Source organism: Malaclemys terrapin, chromosome 6 (assembly GCF_027887155.1).
Source record: "Malaclemys terrapin pileata isolate rMalTer1 chromosome 6, rMalTer1.hap1, whole genome shotgun sequence".
Lineage (NCBI taxonomy): Eukaryota > Metazoa > Chordata > Testudines > Emydidae > Malaclemys > Malaclemys terrapin.
Genome location: NC_071510.1, coordinates 50,937,983 through 50,964,374, shown reverse-complemented (window position 1 = coordinate 50,964,374; position 26,392 = coordinate 50,937,983). Strand labels below are relative to the sequence as shown.

Sequence of the window (26,392 nt, the reverse complement as noted above, 5' to 3'; positions counted from 1 at the left end):
AGGGCGCAGTGCGCATCAGAGAAGCTTTGAAAATGAGTTTTGTGACTGGCCAGGCTACGGTGTGAAACTTCTGTTTGTTTCTCCTTGATGAACCCTCTGCCCCACCCCACCACCCGGTTCACTCTACTTCCCTGTAAACCAACCCCCCACCCTGCCCTCCCCCTTCGAGCACCACTTGCAGAGGCAATAAAGTCATTGTTACTTCTCATTCATGCATTCTTTATTAATTCATCACACAACTAGGGGGATAATTGCCAAGATATCCCGGGATGGGTGGGGGAGGAGGGAAGGACAAGGACACACTGCAGTTTAAAACTTTAACTCTTATTGAAGGCCAGCCTTCCGATGCTCGGGCAATCATCTGGGATGGAGTGACTGGGTGGCAGTAGGCCAGCCCACCGTGTTCTTAGGCGTCTGGGTGAGGAGGCAATGGGACTTAGGGAGAGGGCTGTTGGTTACACAGGGGCTGTAGCGGCAGTCTCTGCTCCTGCTGCCTATCCTGCAGCTCAACCATATGCTGGAGCATATCAGTTTGATGCTCCAGCAGCCGGAGCATGGACTCTTGCCTTCTGTCTGCAAGCTGACGCCACTTATCATCTTCAGCCCACCACTTGCTCTGTTCAGCCCGTAATTCATCCCGCCACCTCTCCTCTTGTTCATATTGTGCTTTTTTGCACTCTGACATTGACTGCCTCCATTCATTCTGCTGTGCTCTTTCAGTGTGGGAGGACATCTGGAGCTCCGTGAACATATCATCCCAAGTCCACCGTTTTCTCCTTCTAATCTTCGCTAGCCTCTGCAAAGGAGAAGCATTTGCAGCTGGTGGAGGAGAAGGAGAGGTGGTTAAAAAAAAGACACATTTTAGAGAACAATGGGTACACTCTTTCACGTTAAATTTTGCTGTTCACATTACACAGCACATGTGCTTTCGTTACAAGGTCGCATTTTTCCTCTTATATTGAGGGCCTGCCAGTTTGGTGTGAGAGATCACTCACGCAGTGCCAGGCAACAGAATTCAGCTTGCAGGCAGCCATGGTAAGCCACAGTCTTTCGGCTTTTTTAACCTTCTTAACATGTGGGAATGGTTTCAAACAGCAGCACCCTCATTTCCCATACCAAGCACCTGTTGGGTTGGCCATTTAAAATGAGTTTGCAATGTAAAAAGAGGGGCTGGGGTTTCCGGGTTAACATGCAGCACAAACCCAACTACCCCCCGCCCCACCCCCAATTCTCTGGGATGATCACTTCACCCCTCCCCCGCACCGCGTGGCTAACAGCGGGGAACATTTCTGTTCAGCCAAGCAGGAATGGGCACCTCTGAATGTCCCCTTAATAAAATCATCCCATTTCAACCAGGTGACCATGAATGATATCACTCTCCTGCGGATAACAAAGAGAGATAAGGAATGGATGTTGTCTGCATGCCAGGAAACACTGGGACCATACGCTGCTATGCTTTGTTATGCAATGATTCCAGACTACGTGCTACTGGCCTGGTGTGGTAAAGTGTCCTACCATGGCGGACGGGATAAGGCAGCCCTCCCCAGAAACCTTTTGCAAAGGCTTTGGGAATACATGAAGGAGAGCTTTCTGGAGATGTCCCTGGAGGATTTCCACTTCATCCCCATACACGTTAACAGACTTTTCCAGTAGCTGTACTGGCCACAATTGCCAGGGCAAATTAATCATTAAACACGCTTGCTTTTAAACCATGTGTAATATTTACAAAGGTACACTCACCAGAGGTACCTTGTGCGCCCTCAGGGTCTGGGAGCACGCCTTGGGTGAGTTTGGGGGTTACTGGTTCCAGGTCCAGGGTGATAAACATATTCTGGCTGTTGGGGAAACCGGTTTCTCCACTTCCTTGCTGTGAGCTATCTTCCTCGTACCCTGAACCCGCTTCCCTGTTGCGTGATTCTCCATTGATGGAGTCAAAGCACAGGGTTGGGGTAGTGGTGGCTGCACCCCCTAGCATGGCATACAGCTCCGCGTAGAAGCGGCATGTCTGCGGCTCTGCCCCGGACCTTCCGTTTGCCTCTCTGGCTTTGCGGTAGGCTTGCCTTAGCTCCTTAATTTTCACGCGGCACTGCTGTGCGTCCCTATTATGGCCTCTGTCCTTCATGGCCTTTGAGACTTTTTCTAATATTTTGTCATTTCGTTTATTGCTACGGAGTTCAGCTAGCACTGATTCATCTCCCCATATGGCGAGCAGATATGCATACCTCCCGTTCTGTCCATGCTGGAGCTCTTTTGCGATCCTGGGACTCCATCATGGTTACCTGTGCTGATGAGCTCTGCGTGGTCACCTGTGCTCTCCACGCTGGGCAAACAGGAAATGATATTCAAAAGTTCGCGGGGCTTTTCCTGTCTACCTGGTCAGTGCATCTGAGTTGAGAGTGCTGTCCAGAGCGGTCACAATGAAGCACTGTGGGATAGCTCCCGGAGGCCAATAACGTCCAATTCCGTCTCCACTACCCCAAATCCGACCCGCAAAGGCCGATTTAGGCGCTAATCCCCTCGTCAGAGGTGGAGTAAAGAAACTGGTTTAAAGGGCCCTTTAAGTCGAAAGAAAGGGCATCGTCGTGTGGACGTGTCCAGGTTTAATTCGATTTAACGCTGCTAAAGTCAACCTAAACTCGTAGTGTAGACCAGGCCTTAGTCTACACTTGAACTTAGTGATATCATTTACACCTGTGCCAAGACAGTGAGAATCAGGTCCTACATTCTGTTCATATCCGTAGGCAGAGATATGAATGTCAGGGACACAAAAGGTCAGTTCATGGGAGAAGCCATTTATTTACCGGGGCTTCCGCTCTTTAATATGCGTTCAGTTTAAGAGATGCAAAAATAAACTCTACCATCATAGGTGATTTGCTTGCACAGTGGCAAACTCTTGCCTGCAACATATTTACTCTTAATTCCAAAAAGAAATTAGTATCTACAGGAAACAGGACTAAATAAAATCCATCAGAGTGAGCCACTGGTCCAGCAGAAATAAGAGGTTGAGAAAATAAATCCTTATGTTAGGATACAACCCAAACCTTTAACTCCTAGGTCATAATGAATCATTTTTATAGAGTTTCCTAGCTTCCCTGACAGTGTCTACAGTCCTGAGTCCCGCCCCCCGCCCCCCGGTTCCCTGGAAAGTTGAACAGGAAGAGCATCTCCTGCCTGCTGGTGCTCAGAAAGGGCCTCTGAACCCTCTCATTACACAAAAATTTGCGGTCTAGCATTAGATTTCATGAGCTAATTTCTCTGTGCTCCACTTACTGGCATACACAAGCAGCTTGACCTGGAATCTGTAATCAATTCATCCTCTGTGCTTCCCTTTTTGCAACTGCTCGAGGAAATGCATCTCCTACTGCAATGAAGAATACCCTGAAAGCCTAGATGAAAGCTGTAATTCTGAATATGAAAAATCATTGATTTTTAACACTTACTGTCTTGCTCTTCAGAGCATTTTTTTTTTTTTTTTAGGATAAATACTGCATTCATGTACCTGCAGCCTTTATCAACCCATATCACAGGAACCCTAGAGCAAGACGAAAATTATACTGAAGAATAATCTCAAGGAAATTAGTTCAGAAAATAGTGCTGGAAATATGCAGAATGTCTCTTTGAGCTTTAGAGCATGCCTTTCTAAATCAGGCCTATCTCACATACACAAGAAATCACCTTACATTTACAAGATGAAGTTGGGAAAAATAAGGCACTAGTTAACCAGTGAAGGGAACACAGCCTGTGATCTGACACACTATGCCTTCAACAGACAAAACAATAGTTGTAAACTATTTTCATTAACACAAAAACCAAACTTGATTGTGAAACAGCCTGAGGTTTCCCCCTTCACCCCCAGGAGATTATTTAGAATCACAATATTAACCTGTGATTAAGCCTGGTGTGGCGGGGTGCCAATTCACCGCTGCGGCACCTCCTACTGGTTGTCCTGGGAATTAGCTCTTACAGCTGAAGCGCCCTCTGCAGGCCGGTCTCTCGCCTGCTGCTGGCCCCCGTGTCCCTCCCGGATCCCGGTGCCCCTCTACATCAGGGTTCTGCCCCCAGCGGTAACCCACAATCTAGGTCTCCCCCCCCCAACCCTCTATCCCCACCTTGTCTCAGTGGCTACTGCTAGTCATCGTCTAGCCCCCGCTCACTGGGGCAGACTGCAGTCTATAAACCATTCATCAGCAAGGGGGGTTGGACCAGCTGCTTCTGCCTATCTCTGGGCTGCCCTCTGCAACCCCAGTAACTTTTCCGGCCTTTAGCAAGGCCTGCAGCCTGAGGGTTTTCCAGGCCAGAGCTCCCCAGCTCTTCTGGCCTTTTCCCAACCCTGCTCCAGTCTAGGTACCCTGCTCAGCTCCCAGCAGCCAGGTCCTCCCTCTCAAAAGGCGAGAGAGAGAGTGTCCTCATCCTTCTGGGCCACCACCCTCTTATAAGGGCCAGCTGGGCCCTGATTGGGAAAGCAGCCCCAGCTGTAGCCAGTGCAATCAGTCCAGCTTTTCCCCTGCCACAGCTCTCTCCCAGGGCTGTTTTAAGCCTAAAGAGAACAGTGGTCAATTATTCTTCATGTCCACCAAGGATAGGACAAAAAATAATCAGTTCAGATTGCAGCAAGGGAAATTTAGGTTGAATATTAGAAAAATATTACTAACTGTAAGGATAGTTAAGCACTGGAACAGGTTACCTAGGGAGGTTGTGGAATCCATGTGCTTGGAGGCTTTTAAGTATAGGTAAGACAAACACCTGTCAAGGATGGTCCAGATAATACTTAACCCTGCCTCAGCACAGGGGACTGGATTAGATAACCACTTGGGGGCCCTTCCAGACCTACATTTCTATGATTAATGCAACCACCACCAAATACGGTGCCTTGCTTTTCTCCTCACACTGATTTGCTGATTGTTGGATCAAAGACAAACAGTGTTAACATATTTTACCATACAATTTAGTTAATTAAAAGACATTCCTTTTTTACAGAAATGAGGCTCTGTCCAGATCAAAGTGGGGCCACCTTATATAGAGTTAATTTTCATATCTATTTTGTCTCTTTTTGCTGCCATTGCTTCTAAAAGAGAATATTTTCTTCAGGGGACTCTCAAGATTCTACCTTAGGTTCATAGTTGTTTAATATTTATATAATGCCCTTATACAATTCATTTTGTTGACACAGCCTCAGGTTTAATATATATTTATGCTAACAATATGCAGATCTACCATTCTGTAAAGCCAACAAATTTAAATCCAGGTACAATAGTTCTGATGACTGCCAATGGGACATAAATGTTTGAATGACCCCAAACCTTCTTTAATTCAACTCTAAGGCCTGGTCTACACTAGGAGGTTATGTCGAATTTAGCAGCATTAATTTGAATTAACCCTGCATCTGTCCACGCAACGAAGCTATTTATTTCGACATAGAGGTCTCTTTAAATCGATTTCTGTACTCCTCCCCGATGAGGGGAGTAGCACTAAATTCGACATGGCCATGTCGAATTAGGGTTAGTGTTGACGGAATTCGATGCTAATAGCTCCGGGAGCTATTCCACAGTGCACCACTCTGTTGACGCTCTGGACAGCAGTCCGAGCTCAGATGCTCTGACCAGCCACACAGGAAAAGCCCCGGGAAAATTTGAATTCCTTTTCCTGTCTGGCCAGTTTGAATCTCATTTCCTGTTTGGACATCGTGGCAAGCTCAGCAGCCCTGGCAACGATGCAGAGCTCGCCAGCAGAGGTGACCATGCAATCACAGAATAGAAAGAGGGCCCCAGCATGGACTGATCAGGAAGTCTTGGATTTGATTGCTGTGTGGGGCGATGAGTCCGTGCTTTCGGAGCTGTGATCGAAAAGACAGAATGCAAAGATCTACAAGAAGATCTCAAAAGCCATGACGGAGATAGGATACAGCCGGGATGCAATGCAGTGCTGCGTGAAAATCAAGGAGCTGAGACAAGCATACCAGAAGACCAAAGAGTCAAACGGACGCTCCGGATCCCAGACCCAGACATGCCGTTTCTACGAGGCACTGCATTCCATTCTAGGTGCGGCTGCCACCACTACCCCACCACTGTCCGTGGACCCTGACGATGGGGTATTGTCGACGGCCACTTCCTCGGAGCTGTTCATGGACAGGGAAGATGAGGAAGGAGAGGAGGAGGATGAGGCAGTCCACAGCGCTTTCAACGCTGATTTCCCCGACAGCCAGGATCTCTTCATCACCCTCGCGGAGATCCCCTACCAACCCTCCCAAGGCAGTAACCCGGACCGTGAATCAGGGGAAACATCAGTAGGTAAGTGTTTTAAACATTTATTTTGAATAGAATAGGCATGGTATGTTAGCAATGGGTTTTTAATGATTAGTTTGCCCTAGGCGCTTAACTTTTTAGTCCTTGCCAGTGCAGCTACTGGAAAAGTCTGTCAACATGTCTGGGGATAGAGTAGAAATCCTCCTGGGACATCTCCACGAAGCTCTCCTGGAGGTAATGTGAAAGCCTTTGCATCAGGTTCTTGGGGAGAGCAGCCTTATTGCCTCCTCCATGGTAGGAAATTTTTCCGCGCCAGGCTAGCAGCAGGTACTCCGGTATCCTTGCCTGGCAAAGCATGGCGGCATACGGCCCTGGTGTTTGCTGGAATTCACGCAGCATGCGGTCTTTCTCTGCCTCTGTAATCCTCATCAGAGTGATATCGCTCATGGTGACCTGCTTTGAATTAGGGGAATTTTAGTATGGGGACTGATTGCCTGTTCCTTTAAATAACTGTAATCGGCGGTTTACAGCCATGCGGTGGGGGCGGGGAGGCAAACCGTTCATGCCAGCCAGATCGCTGGCAGCGTGCACGGATCTTTCCCGGGGACAGCCGCGATGGGGGTGGGACAGGGGCAGAGTTCATGCCGGCCGGATCGCTGGCAGCAGGAACTGGCCAACGCTAAGAGCATTGCTTGGAACGTGAAAGGAGGGCACTGCTGTAAATTAAGCTTTAAGCAGCCAAAAGTCTAGGGCTTACCCTGGCTGCCTGCTAGCAGAATTCTGTTGTCCAGACCCGCTTGTGTGATCTGTACAGCAAGACCCCAGGCACTCAAGGTGAAGACAGAAAATTCGACCTTGTACTGAGTGCACATGTGATAGGTACTGTGCATGGTCTTGTTCACAGAGAAAGTCTATATTCATTGTTTGCAAAAATGTATCTTTTTGAGGAATTCACTCCCTTTTTCCCATCCCACAGCTGCAAACGTCTCCCGAGCTACCCCGGCATCCCCCTCCCAGAGGCTGGCGCAGATCAGGTGGAGAAAGAAAAGGACACGGGACGAGATGTTCTCAGAACTTATGGTCTGTTCCTGAGCCGAGGTGGCACAGCAGACCCAGTGGAGGGAGAACGTGTCGCAATAGCAGCGATCACACAGCGAAAGGGAGGACAGGTGGTGGCAGGAAAAACAGCAGGCTACTCAAACGCTGTTTGGACTAATGAGGGAGCAAACGGACACGCTCTGGTGCCTTGTAGATGTTCTGCAGGACCGGAGGCAGGAGGACAGAGCCCACCTGCATTCTATCTCTAACCGCCGTCCCCCGCCACAAAGTCCCATCCCCCCCACACAAAGTCCCAAGAAGGTGGGGCCGCAGGGGCCGTGAAAACAGTCACTCCACCCCTGCAGACTGCTCAAGTAACAGAAGGCTCTCATTCCCAAAGATCTGATACGTCCTTTCCTTCCCTCCAAATGCACCTCACCCAAGCCCCTGTCCCAGTTTCATCCCCTAACTGTATAGTTCTTAATAAAAAATATGTTTCTGTTAATTACTATTTCCCCTCATGTTCTTTTAGAGGACAGTGTGTTTGAAGGGGGGAAAGGAAGTTGGTAATTGGAGAGCACAGTCACCTTTATCTGGGTACAGACACGGGGGCAGGTTCAGCAGAAGGTCACACACACATTACAGTCACTAGGCACACTGCTCAGTCTGGGAGGTGGTTTTCATGCTCTGTGTGGGGGGATATGTGAGTTTGTGGCAGGGCAGGGCGGTTACAGATCTTATGCAGCGGTCCTTAGCCTGGATGACAGAGCCACGCAGCAGGGGATCTGTAACCGCCCTCCCCTGCCATAAAGTCACATAGCGCCCACACACAGAGTCCCGAAAAGGAGGGGTGGCAGGCTCTGTTGAAACAACCAGTCCACCACTGCAGACCGCTCTAGGAGCAGGAGCCTGTCATTCCTCAAGTTTAGAAGCGTCCTTTCCACTACTACACCCGCTCCCCACCACAGTCTGCATCCCAGTTTCAACCCTTTACCGCGAAATCCTTAATAAAGAAAACGGTGTTAATGAACAAAGTTTCATTTATTTTATTTTTAAAGGTGTGTTGGAAGGGGGGAAGGGGATTGGTAACTGGAGAGGATAGTCAACATTAACTGGGTAAAGAAATGGGGGCAGGTTCAGCTTCTGTTTAAACAAACGTAATAGTCACAGGTTACCCTGCTCACTCTGGAACCTAGCTTTCAAAGCTTCCCGGATGCACAGCGCGTCCCGCTGGGCTCTTCTAATCGCCCATGTGTCTGGTTGGGCGTAATCAGCAGCCAGACGATTTGCCTCAACCTCCCACCCCGCCATAAACGTCTCCCCCTTGCTCTCACAGAGATTGTGGAGCCCACAGCAAGCTGCAATAACAATGGGGATATTGGTTTCACTGAGATCAGAGCGAGTCAGTAAGCTTCTCCATCTCCCCTTCAGATGTCCAAAAGCACACTGCACCACCATTCTGCACTTGCTCAGCCGGTAGTTGAATTCTTTTTCACTGTCCAGGGCGCTTATATAGGGCTTCATGAGCCAGGGCATTAGCGGGTAGGCTGGGTCCCGAGGATCACTATAGACATCTCCACATCCCCAACAGTTATTTTGTGGTCCGGGAAGTAAATACCTTCCTGCAGCAGTCTAAACAGACCAGAGTTCCTGAAAACACGAGCGTCATGAACCTTGCCCGGCCATCCGACCTTGATGTTGGTAAAATGTCCCCTATGGTCCACCAGTGCTTGCAGCACCATTGAAAAGTAGCCCTTTCAGTTAATGTACTGGTTGACCTGGTGGTCCGGTCCCAGAATAGGGATGTGAGTTCCCTCTATAGCCCCATCGCAGTTTGGGAATCCCATCGCAGCGAAGCCATCTATGATCACCTGCACGTTTCCCAGGGTCACTACCTTTGAGAGCACTAGCTCAGTGATTGCATTGGCTACTTGCATCACAGCAACCCCCACAGTAGATTTGCCCACTCCAAAGTGATTCGCGACTGACCGGTAGCTGTCTGGCATTGCAAGCTTCCAGAGGGCTATGGCCACTCGCTTCTGGACAGTCAGGGCTGCTTGCATCCAGGTTTCCTCGTGCTTCAGGGCAGGGGACAGCAACTCACAAAGTTCCAGGAAAGTTCCCTTACGCATCCGAAAGTTTCACAGCCACTGTAATTCATCCCAGACCTGCAGCACTATGCGGTCCCACCAGTCTATGCTTGTTTCCCGGGCCCAGAATCGCCGTTCCACAACATCAACATGACCCATTGCCACCATGATGTCCACAGCATGGGGTCCTGTGCTTTGTGAGAGGTCTGTGCCTCTCTCAGACTTAATGTCCTCACCGCGCTGCTGTAGCCTCCTCGCCCGATTTCTCAGCATCTGCCTCTGAAAAAGGTGCATGATAAGGCGTGAGGTGTTGACAACGGCCATAACTGTAGCGATGATCACAGCGGGCTCGATGCTCGTGGTGCTGTGGTGTCCATGCAGTCAATCACCAGAAAAGTGCGCGAACTGATTGCTCGCCGGCGCTTTCACGGAGAGAGGGCGGGAGTGACTGTTGAATGACGACAGTTACCCAAAACCACCCTCGACACATTTTTTTGCCCCAGCAGGCATTGGGGACTTGACCCAGAATTCCAATGGGCAGCGGGGACTGTGGGAACTGTGGGATAGTTACCCACAGTGCAGCGCTTCCAATGTTGACACTTGCCCCGTTAGTGTGGACTCACAAAGTTGAATTACTGTCCTTAGTGTGGATACACATGTTCAACTTTGTAATATCGGTTCCACAAATTTGCTTTAAGTACAATCAAACTACTCTTGTAGTGTAGACATACCCAAAGAGTATGTCTACACAGCAAAAGTTGAGCATAGGCTACCCTACCTGGGCTAGCTTGAATCCAGCTAGCACGGATTACAACAATAGCAGTGAAGCCAGTACAATGTGGTTTTATGTTACCTGCACTGAAACCCACACTGCACTGTCTTTACTGCTATTATTGTAACTCACACTAGCTGGATTGAAGCTAACTCAGGTAGGCTACCCCCTGTGGAGTTTTTGTTGTGTAAACATACCCTTAGAAAACAGAGCTGCATATGACTGGGTTGCATCATCCACTTAATGGGGCTATACAGTTTTTTTTTATTTTTGAGGACAATATGATCACACCAGAAGCCACAAGAAAGAAAATTGGTGTCTGTTTTGGATTGGAATTGACCTTTCAAATAGGATTTAGTGAATACCAGAAAGGATTATCTGTGAAAGTCACAGATATTTGAGCAGGATTTTCCAAAGCACTCACTGTTGGCCTAACTTCATTGACTTCAAGGGGAGCAGAGTTAGGCCAACACTGAGTGCTTTGAAAATCCCACGTAATATTTATTTCAAGTATTCTTGATTGTAACACTAAAGTATTTGAATACAAAAGGAATGCAGATACAAGGGAATCAAAGTTTACTAAACTTCACATTTGTTGTTTTTGTTATTTGAATGTCTTCATGCCCTGTAGCATGACATCTGTAAATGTGCTTTTCAAGCTCTAAATTTCACCATCGCTTCATTGATCAAGCCATGCTTGTTAGGCCTAAATTATATTAGAAAATCAGGCTTAGCATCAATAAGGCCTTTGAAAGAACTTTACTACATAATCAGAGAAGATCAAGACCCTGGCTTGTTATATCATTAGATGCAGATGATGTCCCGAGACAGAGACAATCACCTCCTGGCTGAATTGTTTTTTTCTAGCAGAAGCTTCTACAGAACATAAATATCTCCTACCAATATACATCTATATCACCTCTGTCCCCAGACATCCACACATATATGTTTGTCAACTCTCCTCTTTGTCATTCTCCTTTCTTCTTACCTAAGGGAACTCTCCCTTAAACTTCTGGGACCAATTTAGGTCACCTACCAAACAGCAATAGCAAACACAGTCAATGTAGTATACTGTCTGTTGTGTTATAGAATTATCTTTTCCTTGTGAATGTGATAGTGCTTATCATTCCAGTATGTTAGAATGAATTGTTATTTGTAATAGACTGTTGTCACTGCATCTATACTCGCTATGCCCTGTTTGCACATCTGCCTTAGCTATCCTCAGCACAGGAGCTGAGTGGGGAGAAGTGAGTAACTTTATGCCAACTTCATGCTCCCCAATTCTGGGGCCACTTTGTCCCCCAGAATAAGACAGACTACCTTCATAACTGTTCTAACTTATGTCTAGCTATCTATGTCCCTAGGGAGCCATTCCAGTAGCTGGAAATAACCAGAGCAAAGAGATTCAATATCAAGGAGGATAGGGGTGTTACCTAATATTTGCAGCAGGTAGTAAAACACCCACAAATCTCATTCTGAATTGTAAAAATGAACTGGATTTTTCTCCCCCTCCCGCCGCCCAGCAACATTAAAGACATTCTGCTCATCAGCAATGAGTGAAAACTGTATTTTCAAAACACGTGGTGCAGTTAGCAAGAAGAGCCTTTTAAATGAAATGTATTCTTGGAATTATATATTTTATTGCTATTCATAATTAATGGAATTGTAGCATTTTTGCTAATGGAAAACAACCACTGCAGAGATGGCTTTGACTGTATTTTAGTTTTATTACCCATCTTAGGAACTAAAAATGCACTTTACCTGTAATGAAGGTTACACAATGAAAGCTTTGTAAATATTGCAATCAGTAAGTAAGCTAATATTCTCTCTTTCAACATCACTTATTATTGTTATGCAAAAATATTTGCTTTAATGCCTTTCAGAAATGTACAAAACTGTTCTTTTTGGGGCGCAAATATGAAGTAAAAGGAAAACATCTAATGGAAAGCTGCCTTCTTTCCCCATTGCCTCCAGCCTTGCTTGGCAAATGCAGTAGGCTTAATCAATATGACATGTAACTAGAGTTGCTGGTGAAGGCAAGAAAAGTTCAGAGCTATTGATCTGAGCCCTCTCTCACCTTTAGATCTCTGAGGATTCAGATCTAATAGGAAATGGATCTGAACTCTGTCTGATTATAATTCCGAAAACCAAAGCCCCAACCAAAATTTTGCAAAAGCCAAAAACACTATTGCGGGTGTGATGAACTGGGAAATATCTTGTATTATTTTTAATGTATGCCTGTGCGTATTTGCTCACCTTCTGTCGAGTTAGAGCCAAAGGGATTGCTAAAGGGACCAAGCAGGAAAATTAAAAACACCACAGATAAGAGCCCTGGAGGAAACAATGGAACAGCTATCTATTTGGGAATACCCACCACCAGGCAAGCTGAGATCAGTTTACTCTTCTGGAGGCTAAGCCTAAGCTCAAAAGGTGGATGCAAACATTGGAGGATGCCAGTCCTGGAAAAGGCTGGGGGCTGAGAGCATTGCCAGCAGACTGAGGCTGAGTGCCATACTAACAGAATGACGAAAAGATGCAGCAACACTTTATTCAGCTGTTGTCACAGGCTCTCAAGGGAATGGGGTTTACAGATGCCAAAGACAGTTGGGCCTGTTAGATTAACATGGTTGATAAAAGAAAGGGGCTACAGTCCAGAGGTCCAGTAAGAGTGATGGGCTTGTGAGGTGCCTTCCTGAGTGAGGTGCGGGAAGCCAGGCCTTTCTCCTGAGAGATGCATTCAAGAGAGACTAAAAGGTGTTTAACTTGTAGTTCCCTTTGAAGTGAAATTGACTCAAATTTCAGCCTCTCCAGCTCTGTGCAGGGTAGTTGAGAAGGGAAAATCCATTCCTAGCCCAGGACCAGGTTGTAGGGTGATAGCACCGTTCTTTCCTCTCTATCAGTTGTTATTCTAATCTATGGGCAGGAATAGTGGCCACAGCTCCTTTGTGCAGGAAAAATGGTATTCTGTGGCCACTGGATCCACAAAAACCCTATTTGTGACCCTTCCCAGGGGCTGATCCTGGACTGTTTCCACAGCAGCCTACGTGGGGCCATAAGGAGACCCTTCCCAAGATGTGTAGAGGTGCACAGACACTACTAGGCAGTCATTCAGTGGCAGATTTCCCACACAATCCCTATGTGCACATCTTAAGTAGTACTAGAGTCTTGCACCAGCCTTCCACACAGTGTTAATTTCACCCTGAAATCATTTGGTCTGTTCTCAGAGCACCCTAAAGGGGCAGAAGGGCAATGGAGCCCTGATATGCTCCTTCATCATTGCATCACCCTCAAGATACAATACCTTCATGAAGCACTATCCCCTCTTGAGATCCTGATCGGGCAGGGCAGCTCCACACTGCCACCTACTCTGGCCAGTGACTAAATACCACAGAAGTCTATCTGTACAGAGCTCAGAGGGCGAGAAAAACTATAATTAATAATATCACTAAATCGGAACTAACATACATGTTCTACACATAAAATTTTTCCAATGAGATACTTATTTGTTTTGATCAGTGTACCTTTGTCATACTTTATAAATGTACTAAAACCTTATGAAATTTAATTTAATGAAATAAAAATAAAGAAGAGAAGGTCTAGCAACATGAAACAAACCTCTATTCATATACAAGCTAGGTAGACCATTTTGTCAACATTTTTCAGACTATGGGGCAATAAAATTTGCCTTCAAACTGATAAAAACCAAAGTCATAGGCTGAAATATTTAATCAGCAGATTTGGAACAGACATGTATTGCTGCTTAAGCATCAAGGCATACAAAATTATTCATAATTACAATATATGCCATATACAAACCTAGAAAATAAGCTATTTACATTAATTTTTTCTCTTCTTTGATTTTTAGTTTTTTGGACGTTAGTCTCATTGAATTTATTTATATAATAAATCTGGACTTTATGAGCTTTCCAAGGAGTAAGTCAGATGGAAGGTAAAGTTGATTGGTATGTCTTGTGCAATCTGGAGAGGAAAGGTATGTGTTTATCACTCTTACCATGTGGTGAAGAGAGAGATTATGTCTAAGCTGGAAGATCCTCAATAGCCAGAGAGAAGTTGGAGTCATTAGTGAACCTTTTCATCCTAAGACTACGAGAATGATTAACATGGGAAAATTGGAAATTCCCTGAACGAGTCATCAGATGAGGTATCAAATGTTTTTTCCCTCTGTGGAAAATTTGACAAAACTGAAAAATATTTTTGTCAAAATTTCTATTTTTGATAAAAATTGAAATACCTAATTATGCAATTGAGAAATGCTGTTGCAGTTCCTCAGTTGTCACTCAGTGCCTCATGCTCTCATTCTCCCCTGTAGGCTGGGTTGCCTGGTCAAACTACATCTCCCATTCCCCTTTTTACTCTACTGTAACAATATCTGGGGAATCAGTGAGGTAACCTGTGCCTGTGAGCATAATATACAAACAAAACAGGTGTTATCTGGTGACACTTCATTGAATTAAACTTCTAAAAGTTAATGTCTGCCTTGGTCAGCAGGAGCTTGCCATCAGAGCAACCTCTCTGTTGCCTGCAGGCTTATAAACACCTACATAATAGGTTAGTAATCCTATTAGGACGATAAGACAATAATGAAAGCACAAACTGTCCAGGGATTAGATTAGACCACACCATGCTAATAGTACCCTCAGCTTCATTTCAGTCAAAAATATTTATTTTTAATTATTTGTATTGTGAAAACGCCCTTACATGCTGAGATCAGGGCCCCACTGTGGTGTGTGTGTCATGCTCTGAAGTGTCTCTAACCTCTGTTTGCTAGAAGCTGGGAATTGATGGCAGAGGATGGATCACTTTGACTATCTGTTCTGTTCATTCTCGCTGAAGGACTTGGCATTGGCCACTGTCTGAAGACAGGATACTGGGCTAGATGGTCCATTCACCTGACCCACGATGGCTGTTTTTATGTTATGTTCTTATGTAAGAAAATATAATAAAAGGCAGAACCTGCCCAGAAGAACTTAGATTCCAAATAGGCAAGGATGGGAAGGGGAAGAAAAGGAAATGATTTGACCAAGGTTACCCAACATGACAGGCAATGGCGTCAGTGGCTGATGAAAGAAAACACATCTCCTGACTTATAGTTCACAGTCCAATTCACCAGATCACTGTCTGAGATAAGCACAGAGTGAATACTCTAGCCAGTTTAGGTAAGGCTCCTTGGTGGAAGGAGCAAGAACAGATAGGAATAATATGGTCCTAACTATATTTAAGAAGGTTAAATTCCACAGACATTCATACTCCATCATGGTTATTCTGTTATTAATAATAGTGTTAAGGTAAGAGCTTCTTTTATCCACTCAACTCTAAGTGTACAAAATGTACACCCATTCACTCAGTTTTACAAAGTTACCTGAATATTACTCATTTAAAAAACAAATAGCAAAGGATCATCAGATACATGTTTTCTGGTAAGAGTAGAAACCTGAATGGCACAACAGATGTAACTGCCCTTCCTACTAATTAACTGGGAATTTTAGTCAAAATTAATTAACATCTTCATAAGGTAAGAAAATATGGCTCTGAAAAAACAGCTTTTTAGTGATAATGAACTGAGAGAAATTTTAATGCACTCCACTGTCATTACAGATCTGTCCCTGAAGACAAAGATTTTAGACTAGAATTATCACAGAGTCTCAAAACATGCACTCCTGAAAGACTTTAAAAAAAAAATCAGCAGCTAAAAAAAGGAAAGAACTGGATAGGGATTTTTGCTTGTATAGTCAAGGTTCTAGGCAGTAAGTAAATTATAGCAAGCTTCTGCCTCACATCTCCAGCTGTCCTCATTTTAGACCCAAATATGTATCTGCCACACAAGGAATCTGCTGTTATCTCATGATAGCTGTGAATTATTTAAAATCTAAAAAGCAGAATATATAGTAAAAAAATTTTTTGCTAAAAAGGGAAGAATGCCAAATGTTTGCACAATTCCTCTTGTGCCTCTAAATTTTATCCTTGACAGGTAGAAAGATACATGCATAGGTATATTTCAATTAATATGAAGTTTTCATGACCACAAAGCTCAGAATCTCAGTTTTATGTTTCACTGGAAAGACAGTACCTCCATTAGCATATTGTCCATTAATACCTTGCAGGTGAATTACATCCATTCTGACCCAGAGTGACAACTACTGGATCAGCAAGACTTGAGCTGTCTGTTGGATAATATGCGTCCAACTACTCACCAAGCCTAATCCTGCTTAATTTTTATTATCCGACAAGATGTTATCCGACCTTACTTACAACGAGTTGATCTTGCTGATTTCTCCACTAGGTCTTCATTATGTTGTAGATTTCCTGATCTTCAACTCTCAAACACAACATTTATTCTCACTTAGTTTCTGCATGACTCAGTGTTAAATATGAATCATATTGAATTCTTCATTCCAGCATAGCTGAGACAAACACATTCCAGAGGAGGTATTTTAATGTGCCAATGTGCTATTTTTATGCATTAAGTATGTGTTTGTCTTCAAGAGTCATCAGAATTATCAAATGTTGTATTCTGCTATTGATAACTAGTAGTCTATAGCAGGCTCTATAGTCAAACGATTTAATCAGATTTTTCCCCAAAAGAAAGTGGAACAAAAAAGGTTCCTTACACATTTATACACCATGGAAAATATAAAGGGAAGAGACATATTAGATCTAATCCATCCCATATTAGTGCAGAGTTCTTCCCTACAATATTTTCTATTTTTGGTCAGTCTAGTTTTAAATGTTAAATGACAGGGTAAATATTCTGCAGCATAACATCTCACTATTCGGATGTTTCTCCTGACATTTAGCCTAAATTTTCCCTGTAATTTTATCACTTTTAGTAAGTTCTCTTCATACCACCCAAAATAATTCTTCTCCCACCTTGGTGCTTACATCCTTCAAATATTTGTAGGCTCATAGGACACATCCTCCAGTTCAGCCAAGCTGAACTCAGTGTAAGATTGGATATGGTGGCAAAGGTGGCACCAAACCACCTTTACATACAGTGGATCCCTGGGACACTTGAAACAGCTCATACTGAACCGACTTTTAAGTTGTAACTAGATGTCCATGGCCCTTAAGGGGCCATTCCACTTAGCCAGTGTACAGCCATCACTGCCCATCTCCCCTTTTCTCTAAAAACCCATTTTGGGGGACAGGAGGAGAGGTGGTGTAGACACACTGCGAGCTCTGTGCCATCCAAAGATCTCGCCTACACTGGGGGAATCTTCAGGGACACAGCCAAGATGGCATTAGAGGCCCTTTGCCTTCTGTAGTAGCACAAAGGGGCTATCCTAACATGCTATGAATTATAATTAGAGGTTGTCAAATTTTTTTAAATGTAAAAAAGTAAGAAAAATTAAAACAAATTGAAACAAAACATTTTGAAGTTATCAAAACAAAACAAACAAAAAGAACAGGAGTACTTGTGGCACCTTAGAGACTAACAAATTTATTAGAGCATAAGCTTTCGTGGGCTACTGCCCACTTCTTCAGATGCATATAGAGTGGAACATATATTGAGGGGATATATATACACACATACAGAGAGCATAAACAGGTGAGAGTTGTCTTACCAACTCTGAGAGGCCAATTAAGTAAGAGAAAAAAAATTTTTTTGAAGTGATAATCAAGCTAGCCGAGTACAGACAGTTTGATAAGAAGTGTGAGAGTACTTACAAGGGGAGATGGATTCACTGTTTGTAATGGCTCAGCCATTCCCAGTCCTTATTCAAACCGGAGTTGATTGTGTCTAGTTTGCATATCAATTCTAGCTCAGCAGTCTCTCATTGGAGTCTGTTTTTGAAGTTTTTCTGTTGTAATATAGCCACCCGCAGGTCTGTCACTGAATGGCCAGACAGGTTAAAGTGTTCTCCCACTGGTTTTTGAGTATTATGATTCCTGATGTCAGATTTGTGTCCATTAATTCTTTTGTGTAGAGACTGTCCGGTTTGGCCAATGTACATGGCAGAGGGGCATTGCTGGCACATGATGGCATATATCACATTGGTAGATGTGCAGGTGAACGAGCCCCTGATGGTATGGCTGATATGATTAGGTCCTATGATGATGTCACTTGAATAGATATGTGGACAGAGTTGGCATCGGGCTTTGTTACAAGGATAGGTTCCTGGGTCAGTAGTTTTGTTCAGTGATGTGTGGTTGCTGGTGAGTATTTGCTTTAGGTTGGGGGGTTGTCTGTAAGCGAGGACAGGTCTGTCTCCCAAGATCTGTGAGAGTAAAGGATCATCTTTCAGGATAGGTTGTAGATCTCTGATGATGCGCTGGAGAGGTTTTAGTTGGGGGCTGAAGGGGACAGCTAGTGGTGTTCTGTTATTTTCTTTGTTGGGCCTGTCTTGTAGGAGGTGACTTCTGGGTACTCGTCTGGCTTTGTCAATCTGTTTTTTCACTTCAGCAGGTGGTTATTGTAGTTTTAAGAATGCTTGATAGAGATCTCGTAGGTGCTTGTCTCTATCTGAGGGATTGGAGCAAATGCGGTTATATCTTAGAGCTTGGCTGTAGACAATGGATCGTGTGGTGTGTCCTGGATAGAAGCTGGAGGCATGTAGGTAAGTGTAGCGGTCAGTAGGTATCCACTTCAATTGACTAGATTAAAAAAATGGTTTGCAAAAATTTAAAATTTTGAATTTTTGGGGACAGGAAATAATTTCAAAATCCTGAAAATTCTCACTGGATGGAAAAAAATACATTGCCTGCCAAGCACTAGTCATTATGCCTCCCCATCCCCAAGCCAAGACAAATTTTGTTCTTGTAATCTTTTTTCATAACAAGTCATTGCCTTCAGCCTTCTGATAATTGTGATGCTCACCTCTGAATTTCCTCCAATTTGTCTATATCTATCTAGTAAAAGGTTGCCCAGAACTGCATAAAATATTCCAGATGGTGATTATATCTGAGCCAGTGTTTAGTTTTGTGATATGATGCAATCGCATGTATTAACCAAGAGTGCATTCACTTTATTTTTGTAGCCATATCAAACTAAGCTCAAAGTGGAGACTATGAAGAAGCTAGTTGCAGATCCCTGATTCTGGGGTCAGTACTGTACCAGCCCTGGCATAATTTAGGGGGTCATCTGGAACTGGAAGCCAATAATTGCCATGTCAGTGTGACACTCAGGCCACAGATATTCATGACTCTAGGACATACCCTGTCACCAACGACTGCAAGGGAGGTTGGTACAGGAGGAGTCAGCTGGTGAATCCCTCATGCCAATGGAATCCTCAGCCAGGAATATTCAGCTGTTTTCCCATCCCTGAATTGGGCCCGTCACATTTCTTTCTTTCATCTATTTCCTTCTTTGTTACTTTTTCACAGTCTTGCCTAGGTGGAACACAAACTCAAAAACATTTGAGCCAGAATCAAACTTTCAAACCAATGATATTAAAGAGGGTTAGATAGGAGGCAACCAGTGCATCAACCAGTTTCTAGATTTCACATGCTACCATCCACCCTGTGAAAACCTTCTGTCACAACTGCAACACATTATAATGAACAGATATCGAATGATGTATATAGCATATTCTTGGGGACAACAGCAACTGATCATATTTTCTCCAATTCTCTTGGATTGTAAATGTTTAGGTAAGTGTTATATTTTGTCTCCCTTTGTTGCATCATTCTCTCTCTCTCTTTGTTGTGTATACAAATGGTGACAGATTTTAGCAGATGGAGAATCCTTCATTTTGGAAAATGAATGTTTGATATAAAATACTTGATTTTTGAAATAATTACTTAGTGTTTGAACCCGATATCTCTCCTTCATTTAAACTATGCCTGCCATGAAACAGCCTGAATTTGACATAAGTTGCCACATTGTCATCACAGATAAGACTCAGTTTTTAGACACAGGATAGTTATAGTAAATGTGTGGTAATTGTTTTCAAATGATGACATTTTAATAGTGTCTCCTGATTCAATTACATGTTTATTGGCAATTGTTGACCTAGGTCCCGATTAAGAAAAGTAATTAAACATAGGACTAATTTTAAGTATGTGATTAGTCTCATTGACTTCAATGACCGACTACCCATATGCTTAAAGTTAGGCATGTGTTTAATATATGGCTGAATCAGAACCATGGGCCAAGATCCTGCAAATTGGTCCAGACGGACAGACCTCTGCCTCTTCACAGCCCATCTGAAGTCAATGAGGCTCCATATAGGTGCAAGGGCAGAACTGTATGGAATAGTTTGCAGGGTAGGGGACTTATGTCCTAGATGCTTGATTAAAGTATGTCATGTAAAGAAAACAAGATTACAAAAAGTGAAATCTCCATTGTCGTCTTCTTCTATCATCTCTCCTCCCTTGTCTCCGGCTCTGACCCAGCTGACCGTGCATCTACCCTCACTTGCTTCAAGTGTTTCAGACAGTAGTCCTCCCTGCAGAGAAGCACCAATTAGTAGGGATGACCAAAAATCCAAAGAACTCAAAAACCACAAACAAAATAAAATTTATGGAACTGTAAAATCACATGCTAAAGTTGGCCATTTAATTGCATTGCTTTTCATTACAACACATTGACTCTTTGTTCATGTATACATTGTCTATCTGTTCAGAGTGTAAGCTCTTTGGGGCAGGGTACTTGTCCTCAGACCTCTCTGAGAAGTGTCTTCCATCCTGCTGACACTAAATAAATATACCATTTTGTATTTCCATTCATCTATTTTGTTGTATTTTGATCCATAAGAATTATAAAAACATATTGGCAGATGGAAAGTGCAGATTATCATTGCTTTCTTATTTTGATAAACAGCTTTATTGAAAAAACAGGGCTTTAATTCTGAGAAATGCAATTTATTTAAGCATGATAAAATGTACATGACTATTTGGGGTTTGTTTTAGACTTCTTACATATGCGCACATTGTCAGAGATAGTGAGATATTGTTTGTGGTCTTCCCTATTGTTGCAAATATATCTTCTCTGAAGGAAATCCTGCTGTCTCCTTGCATGGATACAAAGGACCCAAAATATAACAGGGTGCTGCAGTTCTGGATGAGGTAAGGGGAACCTCTAAGCCTAGCACATCACAGAGCAGTCTCTAATTGGCTCTCTTCTCAGAAGCATATGGAAGGGTTGTGGCAGGAAGGGACAGAACAAGGGGTTTGTCAAAAATCTACACACTCACTGTTTAAACATGGAGACTGTTTAAATACATCCTACAAACATTTCATCTCAAGTGTGCTGTGGCAACACAGATTTTTTTAGCTTTTGCACTGTACCAGAATAAGCCAATAGAAGAAAAAATGACATACTCGCTGTATTTTGAAGGTATTCTGTCAACTTAAATTTTTTTTTAATGAACTAATTCTTTTGGAAAAAATCCACTTTGACAGAGCTCTCTCTAAATGATGTGACTTGACATTTTTCATTAAAAAAATCTTTAAAATATTTTTGGAAGGGATTTTCACACTCCACTGTTGGTATTTATAAAGGATCTTTTTATCAAGGGAGAAACTGTCTAAAGGCCAGATCCTACAAATGTTTAAACAAGTAAGTTACACTCATGATTGTTTGCAGGACGGATCCCTGACTGACTGTACAATGCTGACAGTGGCCATGTGTTTCAGAGCAGGGTGCCTGAAATTAGTCTCCTAAACCTTACATGGGCTCCAATGTAAGTGACCTGATTTTCAAAAGTGTTGAACACCCACCAGCTCCCATTCAGTTTCTTTGGGTGCTGTTGGATGCTCGGCCCTTTTGTAGGAGCTTAATTATGCACTTAAGAGTCAAATGTTAGGCTCCTATTTTTGAAAATCTTAGCCACTGAAACACAAAGTGCTATCAAATGCACAAAGTAAACAAACTGAAAAAAATTAGAGAATTTTCCCCGCTAACTTCTTTGGCCTATAGTAATCCTACATGTTGTTTGTAACTACTGTAGGTGTTAAAGTTCAGACAGAAATGTGATTTCAAGTTAACAATATCCTTTTTCTAAGCCATATCATAGGCAGCAAATACTAGCTTAAATTGGAATGTATAGAAAACAGATACAGAGCTGATGCATCTGCTGGAGAGACAAACTGGTGTCAGGACTACAGCTGCTGAATGTAAAAGCTTCTCTTTTATAGACTCTCTGGCAGAACAATGGGTCACTGCACTGATGTGTCATCCAGCAGAATCTCTTCTCCCACTGATGTCAAACAGTTCCCAATGATCTCTAAGGGAACCAAGTTTCAGACTTGCAAAGTACAGTGAGTCAAGCCATGGTCTGTACTATGTAATGCCTTTGTAGTGGGCATGAGAGAGTATTCAGTTATATGTCTTCACAATAAAGCATCTCAATGAGAAGTAATTACTAGAATTGCAGAGATGAATTCAACAGAGATTCAGAGAAAGGTAAATAACCTCTTCACTCCCCCAATTTTAGAGAGATTTTATGGTCTGAAAAATGGGATTAATGCAAAGGATATCCCAAGGACACAAACCTGGCAGACAATGACCTCATACACTCCATTAAAAAGGAAAGAACCTTCTTGAGACACCCAACAATCCCCTAAACCTCAGATTCAAAGGCACTCTTTCATTGCATCCCTCCCCTTGCTCCCTGCTCCCCTTCCTGGGTGGCAGCCACTATATGCAGCAGCAAGTGTGAGAGTGGTAAAGCAGTAGATGAGGCACAGCAGAAATAATCATTTCCCCACTCAACTAGCTGCCCCAGCAACAACCCAGGCACAGCCACCCACCCAGCTACTCCAGCAAGTTCCAGGCACATCCATCCACTGAATTTCCACCCCCTCATCTGAGTAGCAACAGGAAGAACCAACATTGCTGGAAAAACTGATGACTGAGGAAAAAAGAAGAAGGCTCCTGAACAGCGTGCATCAGAGTGTGGGAAATACCAATATGCCCCCGGACTACTGCAATCACAGGGAAAGCTGGCAATCTCTGCATTCTCCACTTAAACATCTTCATCAGGAGCTCATCTGCAACATTTGATACCAGGTCATACGGGGAATCTCGTATGTGCAGAAATCCCTATGATTACACAAGATTATGTCATCCTAAAATGAGCAAAAATCTACATATGCCTATCAGGAATGGGGACAAAAGGAATGAGCGAGAAGAAAGGGAAATGATACAGTTAACTTTTTAGGTAAGGAAAGGAACATATACTACTTCCATCCCCACTGAAGAGAAGACTAATGTCTATTTTTCCACGAGTCACAATGAAAGTTCTTCTTAGTATTATTGGCTCTTGACTCTGCAGAGATGAATTCCAGCCTCATGGTTTTATAGCCAGACTCAGAAGTTCGCTGTAGTAGAAACTAAGTGTTGCCTTCACCCATCAGGATTTTAATGCATCAGTTGTCATGTGTGTCATTTAATTTTAAAGGTTTTTTAGCCATGTATTTTTTTAGGAACACTTTTTTTTTAAAGTGGCCTCTAATTCCAACCCTAGAATTGTGTGGGCACAATTATTTGGAACTAATAGAATTTAGATATCTATCTGTTTGTGGACAAGATACTTGGAGCTCTAAATCAAGTAGTTATATCTGTAAAGTATGTGTGTCTGTCTTCACAGCTGAATATAGTAGCCAAGCAAGAGGCTGGGATGAAGTCTCTGGAGAAAGAAAAAAAAATCCTCTCTCTAGAAGCACATAAATCTTGAGTCTCCTTCTCCATTTCAGCTCCTAATTCTGCCTGGCTTAAAATATATCCAAATCTCCAGATTTCTTTACTTTGCTCTTCAGAAAGCTTATTTTCTATTAATTCATATTGTTCTAAATTTAAAAGTAGTTATTAGACCTGACTGAATTATTTGCTACAAATGTAATTCTTCTCTCCATTTCTAATGATTCATGAGCTGATCTGTTCACTATTCATTATTGGTTGCATATGGGTGGTCACTCACATCAAATAAGATTTGTTTATGTCCCCTGATTGGATGACTGAAGCTTTTATTAAACAAAAAATGACCAATGACTGGTGAACAATACCCTTGGCATCTAAGTTTTCAAATTCATTCTAAAAATATTTTTTTCTAAGAGTCATGACATTTGGGGGATTCTTGAACATTTTCATGAATACCTGACACTGTCTGAATACTCACAAAAGAGAAGTAACATGACCTTGCTAATGAAAGCAAGCAGAACTTGTTGCTTATGGGACAAATCCAGAATGACCCTTAAGTACATTGTTAATGCCCACTGAACTCACAATGAGACTTAAGTCCACGTGTTTAAATACTTTCCTGAGTATAGGTAGGTTTAAGCATACATGCATTTCTGAATCAGAGCCTCCATTTGTAAATCACATTTTTGTTATATAGACAGCTGTTAGTCATATTAGCTCACTTAAGGTAGCAAAGCAAAAGCTTGACAATGGTTAGGCAGCTGGTGTTCTGTGACAACTGCCGATCATGCTGACCAATAGTGTCTCATTAATTCCTAATGCTCTATCAGCTGTATCTCTGCATCCACCTGTTGTTTCTTACTTATACATAGATTCCAAGCTCTTTGGCACAGGGACTATTTTTTTCTCCTGTGTTTGTACAGCACCTAGCACAATGGGGTCCTGGTCCATAACTGAGGCTCCAAGACACTCCAAAATAGAAATAAATAATAAGACAGAACAAGAAGTGTATCCTGTTTTTTCTTCTCGCTATTCTGATACTGGGAGCTCTGGGGAACAACAACAGGATACTCAATGACTATACCAAGTAACAAAGAAAAGGCCCTTTCTAGATTCAATACTGAGTTTCTGTCAGAATGGTGTCTGCTTTTGTGCTTGCAAAAATTGGCAACCCTGCTGAGAGGTAGATCATTTATTAGGCTCATGTCACTTTGTGAGCTTCTAGAGACCTCATAGACTGCAGAGTTCTCTATTGATAAATTTCTCAGAACACTGTGAACTCAGAATAAATGAGATTAATTTGTGCTGAAACTTCATTTTTTGGGGGGGAGGGAAATTGAGCAAGTATTTCAATATATCCTTTTTCTAGATAGTAACATTAATCCTAGGTGAGAATTTGGGTTTGCCAGTTACAATTATTTTCAGTCTATGCCCTTGAGGCACAGGCTTTTCTGTTAAAGGTCCAGGAAAATCAGTACCCTACTGTATTGGTCAAGTTTTGAAACAGCAGACTTCAAAATTCTTGAAGACTAGTTCCCAGGACACATTATTGTTCAATTTTCCATATAATGGAGCTTCTAAATTTTAACAGAAAGGAGATTTGTATTTTGGGGATGAGTTTGAGGATCAAATTTCTTGTATTTAAATACTGGTACTGAAAGCTCTATAGGATAGAAAAAGCAAAAGGGGCATATGTGTTGCATTTGTGACTCCATATGATCAATAGTTCCAGACATACTTGGGCATAACAATATTTACAGGATTGTAATACAAGGTCTAGTGTCCTGTCATAGTGAGGCTGAGTTTGAATCTCACCTAGAGGAACCCAATTCTTGCTAACAGCACAAAGCAGCATGTGATTTCAGTTAAACAGAGAAGAATATTAACTAGCCAACTGCCTAGCCAGCTTTTCTATTTTAAAAATCGTCTGATTGCATAATGTACTGTCCAACCCTATTAAATGTTGTGCACTTGCCGCTTACATTTTAATTAGATTATTTTTGGAGGGGAAATGTTCTTCCTATTTGTGAAAATCTGAAAAAATTAAACTTACACTCAGACATATTCATGCATTTGAGAGTCTCAGATACCAATTTTCAGCATTGGACAAATTTACAAAGATTGACATTGCAATGTCACTGCATTAACACAACGAACAAGAGAAGTGTACTCCACTAACCCCCCAGCCCTGCAATATATATAGGGCCAGATTGTGCCATCTTTGCTCACACTCTAGTAGTCTCAGTGAAATCAACATCAGTAAGAGTGGGACAATCTGGCCTATAATAATTTCACTGATTCATATTTGTGTCATTTTTTGCTTCTGTCAAAATGAATAAAATTCTATCATTATAAACACCAGACTGTAAATTCATGTGCCTCCAAATTCTGGGAATTCCATGATTTTTTGCCATGGATTTTAATCTCTCTACAGAATATAACGTTTAATTTAATCCAGAAGTATGCACACTGAAGCCTCCTCCAACAGAGGTCTCTTTTCAGCAAAGGAATATTTTTCTGAGTCTGAACATTGGGTTTACAGTTTATTGAGTAGGAGTGGATGTTACAGAATGTCTCACCATTGGATTGTGTCCTTTGAAAAAAAAGACAACTTAAAACATCAAAACTTAGAACATATACAATCCCGCTT

The 26,392-nt window shown here is 42.8% G+C and overlaps 1 protein-coding gene across 3 annotated transcripts in view; it reads right to left on the bottom strand.

Moving 5' to 3' along the window:
* Nucleotides 1–221: 221 nt before the first annotated feature.
* The window catches only part of LOC128839711 (PAX-interacting protein 1-like), a 152,509-nt gene continuing 126,338 nt past the window's right edge, over nt 222–26,392 (bottom strand). For 2 of the 3 annotated variants that reach the window (XR_008445508.1, XM_054032930.1), the window contains exon 2: nt 222–819. Coding sequence is in view for 1 of the 3 variants with exons in the window: in XM_054032930.1 (XP_053888905.1) it covers nt 437–819 (383 nt within the window). In the remaining 2 variants the exon portion in view is untranslated. Of the gene's footprint in view, nt 820–16,412; nt 16,520–26,392 lie in introns of those variants that run through there. The other variant, XR_008445507.1, reaches the window with a different exon arrangement.